At 26.6% G+C, this 20,912-nt stretch overlaps 1 protein-coding gene across 8 annotated transcripts in view; it reads right to left on the reverse strand.

Moving 5' to 3' along the window:
* Positions 1-742: 742 nt before the first annotated feature.
* The window catches only part of ZnT77C (Zinc transporter 77C), a 28,664-nt gene continuing 8,494 nt past the window's right edge, over positions 743-20,912 (reverse strand). The window contains exons 1-9 of one of the 8 annotated variants that reach the window (XM_089078125.1): positions 14,737-14,892; positions 8,148-8,340; positions 7,243-7,359; positions 6,618-6,916; positions 6,084-6,328; positions 5,494-5,672; positions 5,197-5,283; positions 4,905-5,119; positions 743-4,644 (exon numbers count right to left, since the gene is read on the reverse strand). In XM_089078125.1, the coding sequence (XP_088934251.1) occupies positions 4,521-4,644; positions 4,905-5,119; positions 5,197-5,283; positions 5,494-5,672; positions 6,084-6,328; positions 6,618-6,916; positions 7,243-7,359; positions 8,148-8,340; positions 14,737-14,840 (1,563 nt within the window). In that variant the 5' untranslated portion in view covers positions 14,841-14,892 and the 3' untranslated portion in view covers positions 743-4,520. Of the gene's footprint in view, positions 5,120-5,196; positions 5,284-5,493; positions 5,673-6,083; positions 6,329-6,617; positions 6,917-7,242; positions 7,360-8,147; positions 9,783-11,528; positions 11,759-14,736; positions 14,893-20,912 lie in introns of those variants that run through there. The other 7 variants (XM_011631851.3, XM_011631850.3, XM_089078128.1 and 4 more) reach the window with 7 other exon arrangements.

The raw sequence follows: 20,912 nt of genomic DNA on the forward strand, positions 1-20,912 counted from the left end.
TAATTTTATCTTATATTTACTTAAAGTTTCATACAAATGTGACCATAATAATAAGTATGATTTATATCCAAACCGCAATTTCCGTTAATATGCTATATCTATTATCCATCTTTTTATATATTCTTTATGTTTACTGACTGAAGTTTACTGACAAAATTATTGCGGATATAAGCTTCTTTCTAGTTTTAAAAACATTCAACTTTTAAAAAAAAAAATTCTTGAGAAATAAAGAGGAAAATATCTTCGATCGAATGATCAAAAACATAAAAAAAAATAAAATTAAGATTTTAACAAAATTAGAAATAAATATAAATTTCTAATTATATAAGGTTTTAAAATTTAAAAGTATCATAAATTTTTAGTAAAAGAAATATCATAAAATAATGTTTTAAGTAAATGTTGTAAATTTTTATAATCTTAATTTATTTAAAATATACAACTATATATATTATAACTATATGTATATATATATATATATATATATATATACATATATATTAATTAAATATATTATGTTGTTTCTTTGATTTATATACTTCACATTTATATACTTCACCTCTTTTAATGAGATAATCAAAATAAATAATAAAAAAAATAATTAGTTAAAATAAATGATTATCTCTCTGAAAAGTGATATTTCTAAAAGACGCTCATAAACATGCCCTGGAAACAGTTCCCGATTATTAACGCCTACACTTATCGCAGAAACTATCACACATTGCCTTTATCGTTATCTTTAAAATTTTGTTTTTTTTTTGTTTAAGAAATATTAATTGCAATCGAATTATTTACAAATTATGTTGATTTTTACTTTCTATGAATAGATCTTTTCTCGTCTTTATTTCGTTTCTTTAATTATGTTATACTGTAAAATACTTTCAAACTCCAACTTAGATTATGTTTTAAAATGTCCTTTCCGAAAAAAATTTTACTCGATATATATATAATATATATAATATATACTATACGTATATTTCGAGTAAAATTTTTCTTGAAAAGGATGTTTTGAAATATAACTTTACGAAATCAGTAAGGTATCTTTTCATCCATCGCTTATCAATTATTTTTAGCGATAAAAAGATCAAACTGAATGAATTTTTGCTAGCAAATATCAATCAAATGGAAAGCGTTCCCAGCAACGACAAAATTTTAATCATTGAGACATTTTTAATATCAGATGAAAGTAAATTTTATAACATAAGCAATATAACAAATATTATAAATAAATATTATATTACAACAAATATAAATAAATGAATAATTGCATAAATGATAGTAATATTATTTCACATAATATTGTTTCATTAAACTAACTTTACATAATCCATACAAGACAAATTATATAAAGATATATTTTATAATTTTTATAATTTTATAATTTTTTGACGCATAAATCAATAAAAAATGAGATATTATTTCTTGTATTATATTTAATTTAATCGATTTCTTTGTATATTATTACACAAAATTTTATTTCTTTTATTTTTAATATAATCTATATTTTTAATATAACCTAATTAAAAATAATAAATTTATTAAAAAAGATGATTGATTTATACAGCTTGTATTTATCATTTAATCCATTTTAATATTTTGTTTGACTTGTCGTTATACTTATAAAAGTCAAATGAATGGAATCGTTAACGACAACATGATGTTGATCATGTGACTAACGGAAACTAGCGATAGAACGTAAAATGATATCTTTATAAAAGATAAGATACTGAAAGATATATATAAAATAGATTAATATAATATGCGTTGGTATATTTGCAGTAATTAATGTTATAATCTTCAAAAAATCAAATAACGTAATATTTTATTTAATTACGGTCAAACAAATCTTTTTTATATGAAAACTATCAAACTAGTATTTAATTGTATAGAATTATGTTAATTTTATATTTTTGAAATAAAGACGCATATCAAATCAAGATTATACTAATATTATACTAAGATTATACTAATATTACTTACGAAATTGTTATTTTTAATTGAAATATACCATTGTTTATAAATACATTTGCACAATCATTTATTTTTATAAATAATTCTATAATTAATTTTAAACTAATTTTAGAATGATTTTAGAATTTTGAGTTGAATCATAATTCTATTTATTCGTGGCTTTAAGAGAAGATTTTTGCAGAATTTTTATTATATTACATTTTTTAAAAATAAAAGAATGGTTAGACAAATACTTACAGTGTATCATAGTCATTAGATCGGACATTAATAATAAATATTTGATTTTTAATATATGCATCATATAATATTAATACAAATCTTTTAAACTTTGTGAATCAAATGTTCAGATCAGACATTACTGATAAACGTATTTTATCATTTTTATAACATATACGTCACAAATTATAATAAAAATTAACCAAATATTTTTTAAAACATTAAAAGTGAATTGAAATGATTCTCGGTATTAGATATGACATGGTGAATGGGGGCAAATGAGAATCAGCGCTGTTTACGATGCGCAATTGACATTTTTTATTACAATTTAAAATTATAAAACATACGTTTCGACTTTAGTTTGAGTTATCTTCAGTGTATAAAAAAACAAAGACAAAATACTGCGTTCATCCGATGTGCTCACTGACGTTAAATTCGCTAACCAGAATTATTATAACCGCACAACCATGTTATCCTTAAAGATGAGGAGCCTCCAGGCATGACTGCGGACGCGCTGCGTGGTGTGCTGCTCGGTGCGAATAGCACATCACGCGCCGCACTCCTGCGCGTGCTTTATTCGGTTTAGTGTGAACTGTGTTCATCCGATAATTGACAACCTCTTAAGAGCTGTCTTATCTCTTTAAAGATAACATGGTTGTGCGGTTATAATAATTCTGGTTAGCGAATTTAACGTCAGTGAGCACATCGGATGAACGCAGTATTTTGTCTTTGTTTTTTTATACACTGAAGATAATTCAAACTAGTCAAAACGTATGTTTTATAATTTTAAATTGTAATTTCAAAAGAATCTCAATTGCGCACAGTAAACAGCGCTGATTCTCATTTGATTTCCCATTCGCCACGTCATTTTTTAAAACAATGCAGAATTGTGCAAAAATTGTTAAATTAGAATCACTGAATTAAAAAATAAAATAAACGTTATAATTATATAACATCAAGTAAAAATAAAATTATACACAAAACACACACACACACACACACACACACACACACACACACACACACACACATAAGAATAAATAATTTTAATAACAATTTAAATATTTTGTTTAATATAAAAAGTTCAACATAAAAATATCCGAATATATATTTAAAGTGGAAAATTTTACATTTTTTGAAAATTGATATTAGAAATGGTAAAATATTTTAATATTTGCTCTAGAATAGAATAAGATTGTCAATTTAATATTTGCTATAGATTGCTATAGATTGTCAATTGTCATTGTTCATAGAAATGTTATTGAACAATTGATTATTAATGAAAATAAAGTTACTTATTCATTAACAAATATAATATCAATCAATTGTTCTATGACGTTTATTCGGAGAATGTCATCGCATTAAAGAAAGATTATAAATTCTTGTACGATAATAAGTCAAGTATTACACCTTTTAATAACTAGCACATGTGTTGTAGCAAATATCTATGAAACTATCACTAGATTATTTTTTCCAATGAGTTATGTTATATGTTCGTAGGCACAGGAATACTTAATACTACCTTGCAGTCTTCTTGTTAAATGTCTTTACGTACTATATATCATAGCTTATGTTTATTATTGACTTTTTATATGCTGTTAAACGAATTTCTGTTTTTAATACAATACTATTTTCCTAATATTATAATATTATAATAATATTGTAATAATATTATAATAAATTTTACATTTTACATTTTATATTTCAAAAAATAGAATACAATTTAAATTTTTATATTTTTTTAAAATTGAATTTCAATAATATTTCTGGAAATAAATTATCTCTCTTCTAATAAGTGTTATTAGAAAATATAATATTAGGAAATAAAGAAATTATGATTTCTATTAGAAAGAGAAAGAATGATTTCAATTTTTCAATACTAACAAAATGACTTCAAATATTCTGTAACACACGCGCGCGCGCGCACACACACACACACACACACACACACACACACACACACACACACACACACACACACACACACACACACACATAGTAATTTGTGATCATACGAAAAATTGATATATTCACTTGGAAATCGTAACAAATCATATCGTATACAGTTTTTTTTTTTTTTTTTTTTTTTAAATATGAAGCTCACAACCTCAGAAGCTCCAACTCACATAATGTGGAGATAGGCCAAAGGATGCCAACTCCAACTAGCGCTACTATTCATAAGTGCAAATGTTCTATATTACTCTGCAAAACATTTCAAATATTCTAAGGAAGAATTAAATTTTTTTACAATTGTTTTAAATGATAGAAATGATATTACGTTCTTCAAATATATGATTCAAAGATTTTATTTTATCTCGATCGTTTTATTATTAAAATTAACGGCAAAAGATTTTCGAGACTGTACAATGCCACTGAGCAGTGATGTATTTTGGATCGTGAATCTTTACTCTTTTCGCGGAATTTCTGGTTTTAATCCTCATACTTTTAAGAAAGATAGTGCTAGATAAAAGAATTAAATAAAATTATTTATTTGTCGAAACAATCAAATAAATATTTAAGTTACGTTATGGTCTAAGTTGTTATCGATAATTGCACACATTTGATCGATAGCATTTATAGATATTTGATCAGATACGTTGGTCGAACTGATTTCAGGCTTAACATTAACAATACTTTGCATCTGTTTGTCGTTTGAGTGACCTGCATTTTCTTTCGTCGAATCATGTATAGACTTTTCTACTTTTGAATCATCCACTAACCGTTCTTCTTCTTTGTAAACAGTAAGCTTTTCCAAATTAATCGAACATGCGGCTATCTTTTTTTTATCAGTCTTTTTGTTAATGATATCTTTTGTATCTTTTGTCGATTTGCATGTATCTTCCAAGAAGTTCTCTCGCGAACAACATTGGGAAGAACTACAGTGTTCTCCGTGACAACGAATTAAGCAGTCAGCCCTTTCTGTATTAGGTTTCATCTAATATAAAGTAAAATTATCAATTAATAAAGTGACTTTAAAGATAAAAAAATGTATTAATGAAAAATCTATTTTACCTTTCGGAATTCTGGTTGTATAGTAACCTGCGTGATGCCTATTTCGACAAAAAAGGCAGTGACTTGTTCCGTAATACTAGCATAAACCTAAAAGAAGAAATATTAAAAAAACGGAAAATTAAAAGAAGAAAAAAAAGGAAATTTATATATTTATTATATTTATTTATTTTGATTTAACTCAAAATTATAGAATAAAAAACTCTTTTTCTTGGAAAAAGCTATTAAATTATTACTATTATTTTCGCTAACTATTCATTAAGTTAAATAAATGTATACTAAAAAAAATATTCTGCATACCATTGGATTCAAAAAAATAATATGAGCCGTACAAATTACTTGATGTTTTGCTAATTGCCATACATGTAAGTCATGAACGTTTACGATATCCGGAAAAGCTGCCAACAGTTCTCTTTTAAGGCAGTCGATATTAATATGATTCGGAATGGTTTGCAACAATATCAGACCTGATTCTTTCACTGTAAACAATAAAATAAAACAAGCGTATTCGTATTTTCATTTTTAGAAATTAAAATATTTTAAAATATCTAAGAAAATAATTTAAAATATCTAAGAAATAGATATTTGATATTATATGACACTATAGATACGTGCTATGCTTTTTACTTTTTACTTTGATACCATATATTTTTCAATTAAATCTAAAATTCAAATAAATTCTGTCAATTTATGTTATGTTATGTACAATGACAATCACCCATAATAAAATGAACATAACAAAGGAATCAATCGACAATCACGGAAAAACGATAGCAATCAACTTTAAGTATCAATATAACATGTTCTTTTTCAAAAGAACTTACAAATAATTATCAGTTTGTATTACTATCTGTCTACTATTTTAATTATTTATTATACAATATACTTACTGTATGGATAGCAAAGAGCGAATAATGAAATTGATGAAATTATGGCAAAAAGCGGATCAATATATTTGGCTACGTCGGAATTTGTAAAATATACTAAAACAGACACTAGTATGACAAAAATACATCCGAGAACATCCCGACACATTTCTCTTAAACCTTCACTTTTTGGTATCGCTAGCGGACTTCGCCTCGTCTGTGCTGACAGTTGCTGCTCACCATTTTTTGTTTCTTGCAACCTCACATTTCTAATGTAATAAATTTCAGATTATAATAGATAAAGTTTATATGTCTAAAATGAATTGTTTTTTATATTTTAAGTTGATTTTATTGATGTTTTTCTAAAGAATGAATTCTAAAGACCAAAAAGTGTATGTGATTTTAATATGTTTATGCGATAAAACAATGCAACGTTTCTAAACGATGAATATACGATATAAAGCATCTGAAAAAATATTTAAATATTTTATTCTAAATTATTGTGTTATTTTTTCATTTCTTTCTTATATAATTTGAATAACTGTTATAAAAATTCACCTGCATAATATTACATCACCACTTTTAGTAACGTGTAGGAAGATACCCTGATTAAAAGTAAATCCACCAATTAAAATGTAGCAAAAAGCATTTAGAAGAATTCCAGAAATGCCAATACACAGCACCGGCAATGGATGGTGCATTTCATCTAAATGATCGATGTGTACCAAAGTTTGTAGGGCTTCCATCAGCAATGAGAAACAAAAGGAGGCGAGAAACACATAACAAACAAGCATCGTAACTATGTCTATCCTAGCCCAACCAAATGTATTTTTCATCCTTCTGTCCGACCATGATTCCTGTAAAGCGTGTCTTTTTTATTTATAATTTTATTTATAATCATTAATCGACAAAATTAATAATAAGCTAGCAGCATTCGACATGTACAGAATAAAAATTTTATTTTTAAAAAATTATAGCAAAAATTTATAGCATACTCTATCTAATATAATTATTAGCTAGCTTTTTAGAAAAATTATTATTATTATAAGAGTCATCGAAAAATTTTATTAAAACTAAAGAAATTAAAAAGCTATTTTTTTCTTTAATCTTTAAGTAAGTCTTAATCTTCTTTTGTTTAATTTCTAATTTATCATTTTAATTCTTTAAGTCTCGTTGATCATACCTTTGTTTTTGTTGATAAGGACGTGACAGAACTTTGTTCCTCAGCGTTAACACAGATAGACGAATTTCCCAGTGAACTGCAGTTACTATTGTTGCTATACTTTTCCCGATAACTATACTGCAAGCAATGTTTAATTATGCGTAAGTATAAATTTTTTTGTCATAAGGAAAATATCATTAAACAACACGTTGAAATTCTATTTTGATAATTTATTAAGATTATTTTATGATTTCTTATATATTTTTATCAGCTTCTTGCAATAATAGTCGCATGCACGTTCACTAAGTTAACGATAAAGTGTGTTGTTATGAATCCGGTTCACTTATTGAAGCGATACAAGTCTTAATACAAACTTTTTTAAATTTCTCTAGATTTCCCTGTACTTTTCTTTCAAGATATTTCAATATGAAAAGTTAAATTTTACGCGCATGAGATTTCTATTTGTTTTTGTAGACAGCAATACGTAGATAGACGTAATCAGTAACATTTCAATTTTATATAATAAGAGAGAGAAAGAATAGTTATTATATTTAAGATGCCTAAAGTTCTGTTTATACAAAATGTCTTATAATTATTAACACAACGCTCAAATGCGCTCAAGAAGTTCGACATTTGATAGTTCAATGTAAAATATGTGACAGTAGTAGTATAAAGTATAAGAAACGCTATAATCTTCATTTTCTCTTAATTTATAACTCAACGATACGATAAGCTATGAATCAAAAAATTATAATATTATGCTTGTAAAAGAAATACATATGTGAATTATTTTGCAGGAAGCGCGCTTAAAATTGTTACATGAGTATCGCTGGGTCAAAAGATTAATATGACATCGTACTATTTTGTAAATGAAATTGACAAATGTGGCATTTGATGTGAATCGCACTCGCATCTTTCGCACTTACCTTGATTGAAGCAATACAACCGATAAGCGCTACAATATTGCAGAGCATATGGTATGCGTTGAGAAGCAGCGTCAATGAGTGTGTTAAATGACTGGCGACGATCTCCACCAAGAAAAAAGCTGTAGCGAAGAATAACACCAGGTACAGTTGCACCGGTTGAAGCCTCCTGAACCATTCTTTCACAGCCATGACCCTGCCCGCAAAATCACACGGATGAGTATTTCTATTCTCTGTGTTGATATCGCATACATGGATAATCATTGTTATTTCACTGTCACACGATATTATCATCGTGTCGCAATTAAATCGTATCGTATTATCTTACAACCTTCGATTTTACATAAATTTATCTATAACAATTTGTAGAAAGACTTTGATATTTGTGTAAAACAAAACTTTACTATAATATTCGTCGCTATAAAACTCCATAGATTTTAGTCTTCATAGTTGACTTAATTTTTATTGAAAATTTTTGAAGCATACCAATTTGAAAATAGAACTATATAGCAAATAGAGAACGCGATTATTTTTCTATTTCATAAAAAAATATTTTTTGTATTAATTTATATATTAATATGTAGAATATATTGAATCTATTTTAAGCGATGGTTAGTTGCATCTACAATTTATACGCAAACGAAAAGTGTGTGTGAATGTGTGAATTCAATTGAATAAGTGAATTGAAATTGTTCAATTCAAACATGTGCTTTCATTGGTGACTAAGAAAATTAAATAGTTACAACACTTCTTTGTAATAATGATATATATATATATATATATAGGATAATGATATATAGAAAAATAAGTTTAATGAGGGGAGATTATGTATACACTGTTTACAAGGTCTTTTTTAAATGATAAATGAATGATAAATTTTTATATATTATTTAAAAAGATAGAAATAAATGTATTGGAATTTATAGGATTCAGTAGAAAGATAAAGAAAATTCGTTAATATACGCGATCACTTTCAATTAACCACATATTTTTCATAAATAAATTTTGTATTTTTAATACAGTTTTATTCAAAATGCAATACATTACATATACACGTATTATATTTAAGCAGTAAGATATTGGAACTTTAATAAATAAATTCACAATTATTCCTGCTTCAAATATTTTATATCTTTTTTATAATTTTTGAATTGTATTTGAACACATAACATCTACATATTTACACTTATATAAATTTTTTCATTTATTTTTATTCACACATGTTAAAATGATTTAAATTCGTCCATTTAAATTTAAGATGCTTTATATACAACATACAGTTATTCAAACTCCAAAATTTACAATAAATCTATATAAAAATTTTAAGATCTCTTCTTGTCGAGAGATGTAAAGATTCATTATACGATATGGTGGCGAATAGCAAGGAACACTGCTTCTAAATGACCGATATCGCGTTCCTTATCGTTTAAACAACGTTTCACAAATAAGATTCACATAAAGGATCTGCAAGTAGATCGCTAAAAAGCGGACACTCGACTGAACGAGACGGTCGCCGAGCCGACAAAACGATATTGAAGCGGTTACGAAGCGGTTAGATGTAACGCGGTTGTAACTATTAAACCCGATAGGTCGAATCATTCCCTATCTGTTCGTGCTTCCGTCACGAGTTTTTCGCCCCTTAAATCAAAGATGTGACATTTGTTGCCATGAATCTTTCACAAAAATGATCGACAAAGTCACAAAACTATCATCACTCACTTTGCCAGATAATTTATATTTTATGGCAGGCACCATTCGGCACATCTGGATGTCGATCTTGACCTTAGATTCAAGTTCCGTGTATATAACGATAACTATTGACCACATGATAACTATTTATCAGGATACGCTTAAACTGATAAATAATTTTTTACTATCTCTAAAAAATTTGGTTCTACGATTTTGCAGAGTCTGTTTCTACCTTGTCCGAAAGCGCTGCCGAAAAGAACTCTCTCATTTATGCCGAACGTTAATGTGATAAAGAAGACAACGCAAGATCATCTTCGCGCATGGCGCTGACCTTCGACAAGACAATTTATATAATTAACTGCGCGTGCATCCGTTTAATCGTGGGCTGTTACATCGCAAACGTGCAATGAATTTCGCAAATCAAAAGACTATGGTGGCAAAAAATCAATTCATTTGATATATCATTTGATATATCATACGTAAAGTCGAACGATCGATTTCATCGTCATTCAAATATAATTACAGATATATTTGACTGATATAAATCAAAAGTAGAAATAAAAACATGAGCAATGTTTAAAACTATACTTCAATTTGAAAAGTTTATATCTTCTTAGATGTAATTATTATAGGAATATATTTAGAAATATTATATGTATATTATAGGCATTGCTCTACTATGACTGCAATCGATTAAGATCAATAAATTTCGTTAAAAAATGTTACGTATATTACATGTAAAATATTAATTTTTGCGTTTCTCATTGATCTCATCTCCTCTGTAGAAATTTCTAAATTATTTAATTAAAAAATTAAAATCCGATTGCGAAAGTGAAATGGAGAACGTATTGATAAGTCATTTCACCGTCGATTCAAATTTGACTGCGAGAGCGAAATGAAGAACGTACCGGTGGGTTGTTTCATCACCAATCTAAATTGAGTGTACAGGTTTTATGAGCGTACATCGTCGTAATGACACGCGCACATATCAACACGAACGAATACAATTCGCAGCATATCATACATACACATTCGTCAGCTCTGTATTAGATTTAGGAGGACTATCAAAGCATTAGTTGCGAACATCCGGACGCGGTAATGAGCTTTGAACAACGAAATTCCCGCTCCTACGATCAATGTCATCTTGAATATTTAACGAGACATTGAACGTAAAAATGCAACAAAACTATCGGAAAACGATCACGCACTTATAAGATTGTTACATTCGCGTGATCCATTTTACGCGTTGGATCTCTTCCAATTCTCCAGTCAGGCAAACTAAAAGATTCTGAAAAATATTGCGCCATAATTACTATCTTATCGAAAGCTTCAGGCATATAATCTACAACAATAATGTAGTAGGAGGGACAGAGTGATGTTTCCTTAATGCGTTATCATTTAATACATTTTTCAATTCACAGTATTTTAAATTTGTGAATTGACTGTGTGTCTGATTTGAAAATTGTCACATGTAATTATTTATGAATAATTCATGATCCATACAAGGAAAATGAGTGATTTGCGTGTGCGTACAAACACATGTTTATTTTAGATATCCTCTTGAAGAAACGTTTTATCATTACAATGATAAAAAGTTGTACTAACCTCTGAACTTAAGTAAATTAAGTTAAAGATATCTGTATCTCGGTACTGTTTAAAAGAATTATCACATTTTATTGACACATTTTGTATTACCTTTTACGAAATTCACACCGAAGTTTTTCTCAGGAAGAGTCGAGATCACAAGTACATCGTGGAGGCGAACTAACGTTTGTCTCTGACTACGCGTGGATTATATCGGTTGCCTATTGTGATCGCTATAAAATATAGGTAGTAGCCGATAACTTGTGATTATCTGCTTGCATATCGATTAATCAAATAAAAGACAGAGTACGTCGTAATCATCATCAGATAATCATTGATCCATGGAGGACATTTGGAAGCTCAACGTCATGTCTTCCCGCTATCAAAGCTTCGATAAGCATTGTTATCATAAAGTTTCAAGAATTGAGACAACTGCATAACTTCCACAAACATAACTGCATAACTGCATTATTCTATATCTTCATGAATATATATTTCAATGCTAAAATATATAAAAAGTAATAGCAGATGTAAATTTAAGTATTAAAAGTTTTTAAAAGATTTTTCTAAAGAGGAAAGGAGAAATAAATAAAGGACAGTAAAGATCATTAATTGTTATCCAAAATAAATATTACATATAATTAATTAAACAAAAGTTAAAATAATAAAATGATAAAACCGAGAATATTAATGTTTTGAATTCTCTTTAAAAGCAAATTTAACAAATTTAAAGATGATATATGAATCATGATGATATTATGCAAAGTGGTATTATGCAAAATTACTAAAAGAAATCTCTTTTTTTTTATTATTTATGGTTTGCTTTATAGCTTTTAAGCTACGATAATTATATTACAATCCATTCGTCAAACAAAAGTGGAACTCGTAAATCGCGGACATATTATGGAATAATTAAACGATTTGAAAATTATTTTTTTAATAGAAAGCTGCGCATTAGCCTCGACATTATTTGTGCATGATTAGTTTTATTTTACTAATGCACATATACAGCTACATTTTTTTCTGAAGATAGTATTGTAAAATATTATGATATAACTGACTCGCCATAAAGAAAATTAAAAAAAGAATCGTGAGCATTAAAAATCTCATGTTTATGACATTTAATTGTCGTATGTTTTTCTCCACTCATACTCACAATCAATGATTATCGCATCGTATATGTATTTTCAATTGCATCTTTATTGATAAACGCGATGTAATTATTTTTCATATATTTATCTAAATATTTCATATAAGTATCGAATATATATCGAATATTATATGTCATACATGTATGAATAAATAAATATGAGTATTTCTATTATTGATTAATTTTATTAAAAAAAATAACAATTTAAATTGTTTAATTTTAATTTTTATCATTTTAATTTTAAATTATGAAACTAAAAAAGTTTGTTTATATTTATATATTATATTTCTCTATTATTTATAAAAATTAAATATATATATTTTGATAAAATTCAGATAATTAAAATCTCATTATAATCTCTGTAATGTAATTAATATAATGAAATTAAGAATTAAATATATATTTTCTAAAATCACTGTTTTAAAGTAAGCAAAAGAATTCTTTCTCGCATCATTCGTATAGCGGAAAAACAATTTTTTTAAACTACGATATCTCAAAATTATTTTCTTTTAGTATCTCAAACACGTTTTATCTGAAAGATATATTTGATAACTTAATGGCATTTACCAGTGGCACTACCAGTTCTATTTTTAATAATTTCATTTCATTTTCACGCATATCCATTTCTTTATGAATAATTTGTAATGCAAAACACGTATATTATATCCATTGTTAAATAATATGTATAAAATTTTAAAGATAAATTCGTAGGTCGACAGTGATATTGGAGAATGAAAATTTTCCCAAGATTTTTTTTTTCTAAGCTCATATAAGAAGTTTAAAATTCAAATATATCCGAAATTGTAAGATGTAACATGTAAGATTTTGTAATAAATTCAAACTTATTTTAATTACCATTATTTTAATTACCATTTACGTAATTAAAATTATTACTTTAATTTGTTATTTTAATTTACTGTTTCGTCTGCGTGAAGTTTTAGCAGTTGGTTACTTTCTATCAAATAATCAACAAGAAGAGAAATGTTATAATTTAGAGATTGCTGTCAATTTCATGTAAAATAACGACATGTTTTACATAGATGTCATTATAGATATATTGCATACATGATTAAAGGTTGTTGAAAGTAAATACAGGAAATGACAATTACTCACGGAGGGAGTCTGAGTGACAGTTCACTTTCATGCATTTCTCCTGGATTTTTTCTAATTTTTTTTTCCTAGAAATTTCTTATAAATCTGAGTTAGATACTTATCACATATTATTAGTTTCTATAATAAAAAGCATATTTTTTTGAGCTTTCTCAATTTTATAATTATCTTTAAGGAAATACAAATTGTATGTACTCGTACCGATTAATCTTAAAGTAAATCTGATAAATATAATATGATGCTATTTAAAGATTAGCTACTCAGACGATTGGAAAGTAATATAGTAATAATACAAAGTTTTAATATAATTCAGTATGCAGGATAAGATGAAAAATTATGCATTACGATTAACTATTGTCATGTACAAAAAATCGAATTTTCTATTAATTTCGTTTTTTAATTTCATTATTTAACATCGAAAATATAATCTTTAGTAAGATTTTTGTCTTGTCATTATTGCATTCTAAAATATATATTTTTAGAGAAAAAAATATGTTTCTATGAATTTTACAAATATTGTAAAACTAATTTTCCTATCTAATGTTAATGAAATACAGTTTTCTGATTTATTTACGAAGTATATCAAGCATATACATAATCACTTTTCTTTATAGATTTTTCTTTATAGTATATAGACTATTTTGTCGCTTTCTTTTTTCAAAGCGATACAAATTAGTCAATATTAACATTCATTTTATTTAGGTTTTTTTCTACAAAATATTTGTTATGTAAATTCCCACGTTTCTATTTCTGTAAAATTAATGAAAATCATTTTTGTGATTTATTGGATCAAGTTTTCTAAGATAATCCTTATCTATCTAATCTATCTAAATAAATTTGTATGTATGATTGATAAACGCATAGATTCATAAATCTGCTCAAATGCGGATATGATCATCTCCTAATCATATCCATTTAATTTATAGCTTTCACACAGGTGATTTTCATTCATTTACAATTTGTAACTTCTAAAATCATATCATAATCAACGAATATAGTGAAAAATAGCTCTGTGATATGTGATTGATACGTGGCACCAAGAGATAGTAATGAACTTACCTAATATAATATTCCTTGTCCAAATATGGGTAAGAAAAAGACAAAACAATACTCATCCAAACACGCATCTCTTTCAGCAATGAAATTTTTATATTTTCTTGCATCTTTGCGCGTCGATCTCTTCTACTTCGATCATCTTCCCAACGATGATGTTCGCTTCAACAACGTTACATACATATCAGTATGGCAAGGATGTTATGAGACATTATATGCACGTTATCCTCCTTTTCACCGTTATTAAGACCGAGAAAAAATGAGGAGAGACTGGACTACATATGTAATCAAACATCGACAATCCGCAGTAGCGAATAACTTGTTTTCACTTACTTCGACGATTCCGCTACTCTGACAAACTCGCGCAGGATCGAATAGCGAAAGTAGTTGTGACTGATTCTGCGCATCCAACTTTGACTACAATTAATTAAAAATCCAATTAATTAAATAATTTTTTTATAATATAAAAGATTTAAAAGATTTAAAAAACTTAAAATTCTTGATGTTACATCACTAAAATTATCTTTAATTGAAAAAAATTTTAAATAAAAATTTATACTACTAAAAGATATTTGAATATCGATTAGAATGTTTTTAAAAAATATATGGCGAATGTAAAAATATTTTTAGTACTCCAAACAGGAAAAGTATAAAATTACGAAGAAATAAGGTTAGTTTTATATGTAGCTAAAGATTAATCATTCCAAAAGAAAAAAGAAGGAAATATATTTTACATTATTATTGAAAAATTATTTTTTTATAATACATATTAAGAACATAATATTATATAAACATGTTTTTTTTAATTATTGTTTTGTTGTTTACGTACCAGGATATAAATAGGATTATAAATCATGTAACATAATATTATACTTAAACCTTTGCATGATGTAAATTATTAATATTTGTTTATATAGAAAAAAACTTTATCTTGAGACAGAAATAAGTATTACAGATTTTTAAATATTACAGACAAATTTGATTTTCAGATTTATGTAACATGTTAGAATTTAATAATAACAAATTGTAAAAGTTTATAAAAGAATTTATTAAAAATATAATTATATTATATTAACAGTAAATATATGTATAAAAGAGAATAACAGTAAATATATGTATAAAAGAGAATATATTTTATTACATATTTTATAGATCAATTTGATCTTGAAACCGCTTTATATAATTTAAAATTTACAATAGAATCCGTGAGAGATAGAGTAATGTAATTTAATTATATATGATATACAGAGTGAAATAGATGGTCTCAATAGTTTTATTTTTCTTAAAGATACAAAAAAATCATATAAATATAAGGAAATTCATAGTTCCCGAGATATAAATACTTTTTAATGAAGAATATTTTAGAAATTCTTAAAACTTACTTAAAAAAATTATTTAAAATGATTTCTTTCTGCAACATATGTTTTACATCAATGTTTCAGAGATTATCAAAAATGTTCAAAAATTTTGAATTTTTTTATATACGATAATAACCTGTTTTTTAAATGTTTTCAGATTATCAATATTATAATAAATTAAACTTCTTAGATATTCCCAAAAATAAAAATCTAAAGAAATTAAATCAAAGGAGAGTGTAAAAACATTGACAGTGACTCGTAATTCTATGTGCGACAGCTATTTATGAAAAATTGCAATTTTTCGAAAATTTCAAACACAAAATGTGTTTATATCTCGGAAAGCAAAAATTTTCAGATTTATGTCTATATAATCTTCATTAAGAAGAGTAGAATATCAAAATAAGATCACCTACTTCAATGTTATTCTATATACAGGGTGATTCAGAACAATTGTTTATTTCAAACAATAGTTATGAACGAGTCACTTGAAGTAAGCAATTCCTCACGCGCCTATCAATGATGATCGCCGGGCGGGAGTATCTTATCGCGCGCTTGCATTTGCCGGTGGGCCGGGCTAATACGGTGATTTTTAAGAATCAGGAGACACGGTAATGTCTCGTGTGTCAAGTCAACCGAGAACTACTGTGTAACTTACGCAACTCGGCGAGATGCGAGCATCCGAAATTATCGAATCTCAATAACGGCTAAATTGATCAAGTTCTAAGGCTTGATCGATAGCTTGAGTCCGACTTGCATAATAAAAGTATTTTTATTTTTCTGCCCTACAAGCAGAGATATTGCTACGCAAAGTCCGTTTTGGAAATTTTTACTTTAAGAAACGTCATTATTATCGTCGCCTTTGTACGGCTGGAACATCTGTCACGAGATGTCATTATTAATCTTATCGACCTAGCGGATTATCAGACTGATAAGTCAGGGTTACTGTAGGAGCTAGCGAATCAATGTTCGCTGGGTCCTGCAGTGACCCTGACTTATTGATCAGATTTATCCGTTGGATTGATAAGATGATTGATTGATGTAAACATGTAATATTTTTGGTTGTAGACCTCTCGGGTATCAATATATATAATAATAAATACGCGTGTGTAATAAATATATGCGTGCATTGAAAAGGAAACATTAGCAGTATTAATAAATTGCTTACTATTATTGCATACTATGCTTACTCTTTTTCTGCACCGAGTGATAGCCAACGATGTTGACGTTCGCGGCGAGTTTGACAGTTTGTGATAATTTGTTTCGGAGTGTAAACTCATATTTTTGTCTACTATATTTTGCAGGTAAGTTCTATTTTTCATTTTATTATTTTATTTTTACGTAAACATTTCAATTCACTTCAGATTCTTTTTTAACTAACTTCTTTTTAAAATTTATAAACATTAATTGAATGGCAAAGATTAATGTTTAGAAGAGTAGGAATCCAAGTTGAAAAAATTTTATAATTCTTCTATTTCTTTTTATGAAAAAAAGATATTTATTTATTTCAATGTTTTATGTTTCTGTTTCTTGCAAGTTAAAATATATAAAAGTTTCATTACTGTTATTAATGTTTAATAAACGATATCCTAAAAGGATCTGATATGTATGGGTGAATGAAATCTTCTAAATTAATGATGAAATTAAAATATGGCTTTAGATAAGTATAAAAATATACATAAATGTTACCATTTTATTATATGAACATTTCAAGTTGATGTTATCTAGACATATTTATTCATATACATATCTATATAATATAAAATAATTAATTTTATCTAAGTGTGGTTGGGAAAAAATGCTAAAATTATTTAATTATTAATTGAACGACAAAGAATAAAGTTCAGAAAAACCATTTTATATAAATGTTTCAATTTGGATTTCGATTCTTTCTAACTGTTTCTGTAAGTTGTGTAATTATTTTATTTCTTTTTATGAAAAAAAGATATTTATCCATTGTAACGTTTTTTTCTTCTTGCAGATTTAAATAAAAGTTACATAACAATTATCAATGTTCAAAAGAGATGTTAAATAATACTCTAAAAGGATCTAATATGTGTATACAAGAAAATAATGTTTAAAAGAGACATAAACAATACTCTAAAAGAACATGATATGGGTGAATAAAATCTTCTAATTAAATTAAGAATTAAAATATGGCTTTAGATAAGTATAAAAATATATATAAATGTTACCATTTTATTATATGAACATTTCAATTTGATGTTTCTGGATCATATTCATATACATATTTATATAATATAAAATAAGTTTTATCTAATTGTGGTTGGAAAGAAATGCTAAAATTAATTAATTATTAATTGAACGACAAAGAAATAAGTTCAGAAAAATAGGGAAGCCAAGTTGAAATGTTAATATTAACATTATCATTTTATATAAATGTTTCAATATTATATTAATATTAACATTAACATTATTCAACTTGGCTTTTGATTCTTTATAACTGTTTCTGTAGTTGTATAATTAATTGATAAATTTTGTAATTCTTTTATTTTGTTTATAAAAAAAAATATTTATTTAACGTTTCTTGCAAGTTTAAATAAAAGTTACATAAAAATTATCAATGTTCAAAAGAGATGTCAAATAATACCCTAAAAAGGATCTAGTATGTGTGTAAAAAAATAATGTTTAAAAGAGACATAAACGATAAAAGAACTTGATATGTATGAGTGAATAAAATCTTCTAAATTAAGGGCGACATTAAAATATGACTTTAGATGAGTATAAAAATATATGTAAATGTTCCCATTTTATTACATGAACATTTAAATTTGATGTTATGTAGATTTCCCCACCACAGTTGGGGGTCTTAAAATATATTAAATTTTAATTCAAACTGTTTTTTATTTGTCTGTCACATAATTTATTATTATGAAAAGTAGTTTTAATGCGACCCGGGCACACCAAGTTTTTGTACGTCGTTTTTTGTTCTTACATAGATTTTCTTTTATATTTTATTTTTATATAAACACAAATACAATAATTCAATAAAATTTTTTTGGCAACTACAAATTGACATTAATTTTGGATTGATAATACTTTTTTTCACCTTTGCAAAATTTCTTTTTTACTTTATATAGTTAAAAGTTTGTGCCAATTTTTGATATCATGTTTTTTGTAGAAATAATGAAACGATTTTTCAAATAAAAATAAATTACAAAAAATAAAATGTATTTCAATGTAAAGCTCTTTTTATTAAATTAGAAGTTAGCGCCAGTTCTTCTTATCACATCCCAATATGAAATTTATTATTAAAAAGATTTTTGTAGATGGAAATTTTTATATAAAATTCTTTTACATAAATAAGAAAACGGGCGTGTGAACTTGACTTATTTTTTATTTTTTTTAAAAGGTAATTTTATTAGAATATCACTCATTTTTTTACAATTTTTAACAAATAGTATTTATTATTTAGCATATTTGAAACACTTTTTTATTTTATATATACTAGAAAAAACAATCAGTATTCAGTTATTATTTTTTAATAATCTTTTTTAAAAAAAATATATACACATTTTTTGCTCCATCATTTTTTCTTGTTAATTTGCGTATCATCAATGTCTACCCATCCATTAGACGTTTCATCTCTACATGTACTTGTATAATGACTATCTTCAATAGATGATCCATGATGAAAAATCATTACCTTAAAATTGTCCTCCTACTGATATTGTAGTTGTTGGTACTGTTGGCCAACAACTACAATATCAGTAGGGACACACACACACACACACACACACACACACACACACACACACACACACACACACACACACACTAAAGTTAATTAAATTTTATAGTATATCATTACACACACATGTCCCACTTAAAGTGTTACAACTTAATAACTAAAAATATTTGTCACACTTAAAAATCGTTCATAAGAAAGTTTTATGTATTCAAGGAACTTTTCTAATTACTTAAACAAAAATTCGCTCCGTCTCTCCCTTGAAGAGGGACAGGCGGCAATTTCATAACTTCAAACGTAACCTCCCATAAATTGTTACATATTTAGATTCTACGGGAAAAAGAACAAGTTCTGAAACATTTTTTTGAAAAATGCTTCTATCAAAAATTATAAACATTGAAGCTTTAAAGTAGAAAATATTTAAACTAGTGGTAAAATCATAAATTAAATAAAAGGCTTTATAGTTTTATCTGTTTTTTTATTTTATTAAATGTTCAAATTGTTGACCATTTACAATTAAACATTTATTAATTCTTACATTTGATTTTCTTTTGCGCGCGTATAAGTTCAGGCTTGACTATAGGCACAGTATATTAATTGTTAATATATATTAATTGTTACAAATCAAGGAAAGAGCAGTTAAGAAAGAAATTTAACAATTAAAGTTAAAATTTTAATTTTTTTATAACACCTACGAGATATATGTTCCCGCCACTTTCTGTTGAATGTTAAATGCTTATATAGACATCTCATGTTAATAAACGGAGAAATTATAGAGGAAAAGTGAAACAGAATAGCCGTCCTGATTGATTACATATCTCGCTCGCGCACGTGCAGTTCATTTTTATATACGCTAAGATCGGGAGTGTGCGCTACTGTGGGTGCAGTCCACTTGGTGTTATAAATGCTTCGAAGCATTTTTTTGATTGGTCAATTTATAGAATTCTTTGTTTTGATTGGTTAATCAAATGCTTCGAAGCTTTGTAACGCTAAATGGATCGTAGCCAGTATACACTGTGCTATAGGAACGAAAACGAGAAATAGGTACGTATTTATTTCTCTCATGCGGGTATGATCATAGGTTTTACTCCAGATATGAAAACGATATAGAGTTCCTA

This window comes from Pogonomyrmex barbatus, unplaced genomic scaffold, assembly GCF_055798465.1.
Source record: "Pogonomyrmex barbatus isolate J1 unplaced genomic scaffold, ASM5579846v1 scaffold21, whole genome shotgun sequence".
NCBI classification, from domain to species: Eukaryota; Metazoa; Arthropoda; class Insecta; order Hymenoptera; family Formicidae; genus Pogonomyrmex; species Pogonomyrmex barbatus.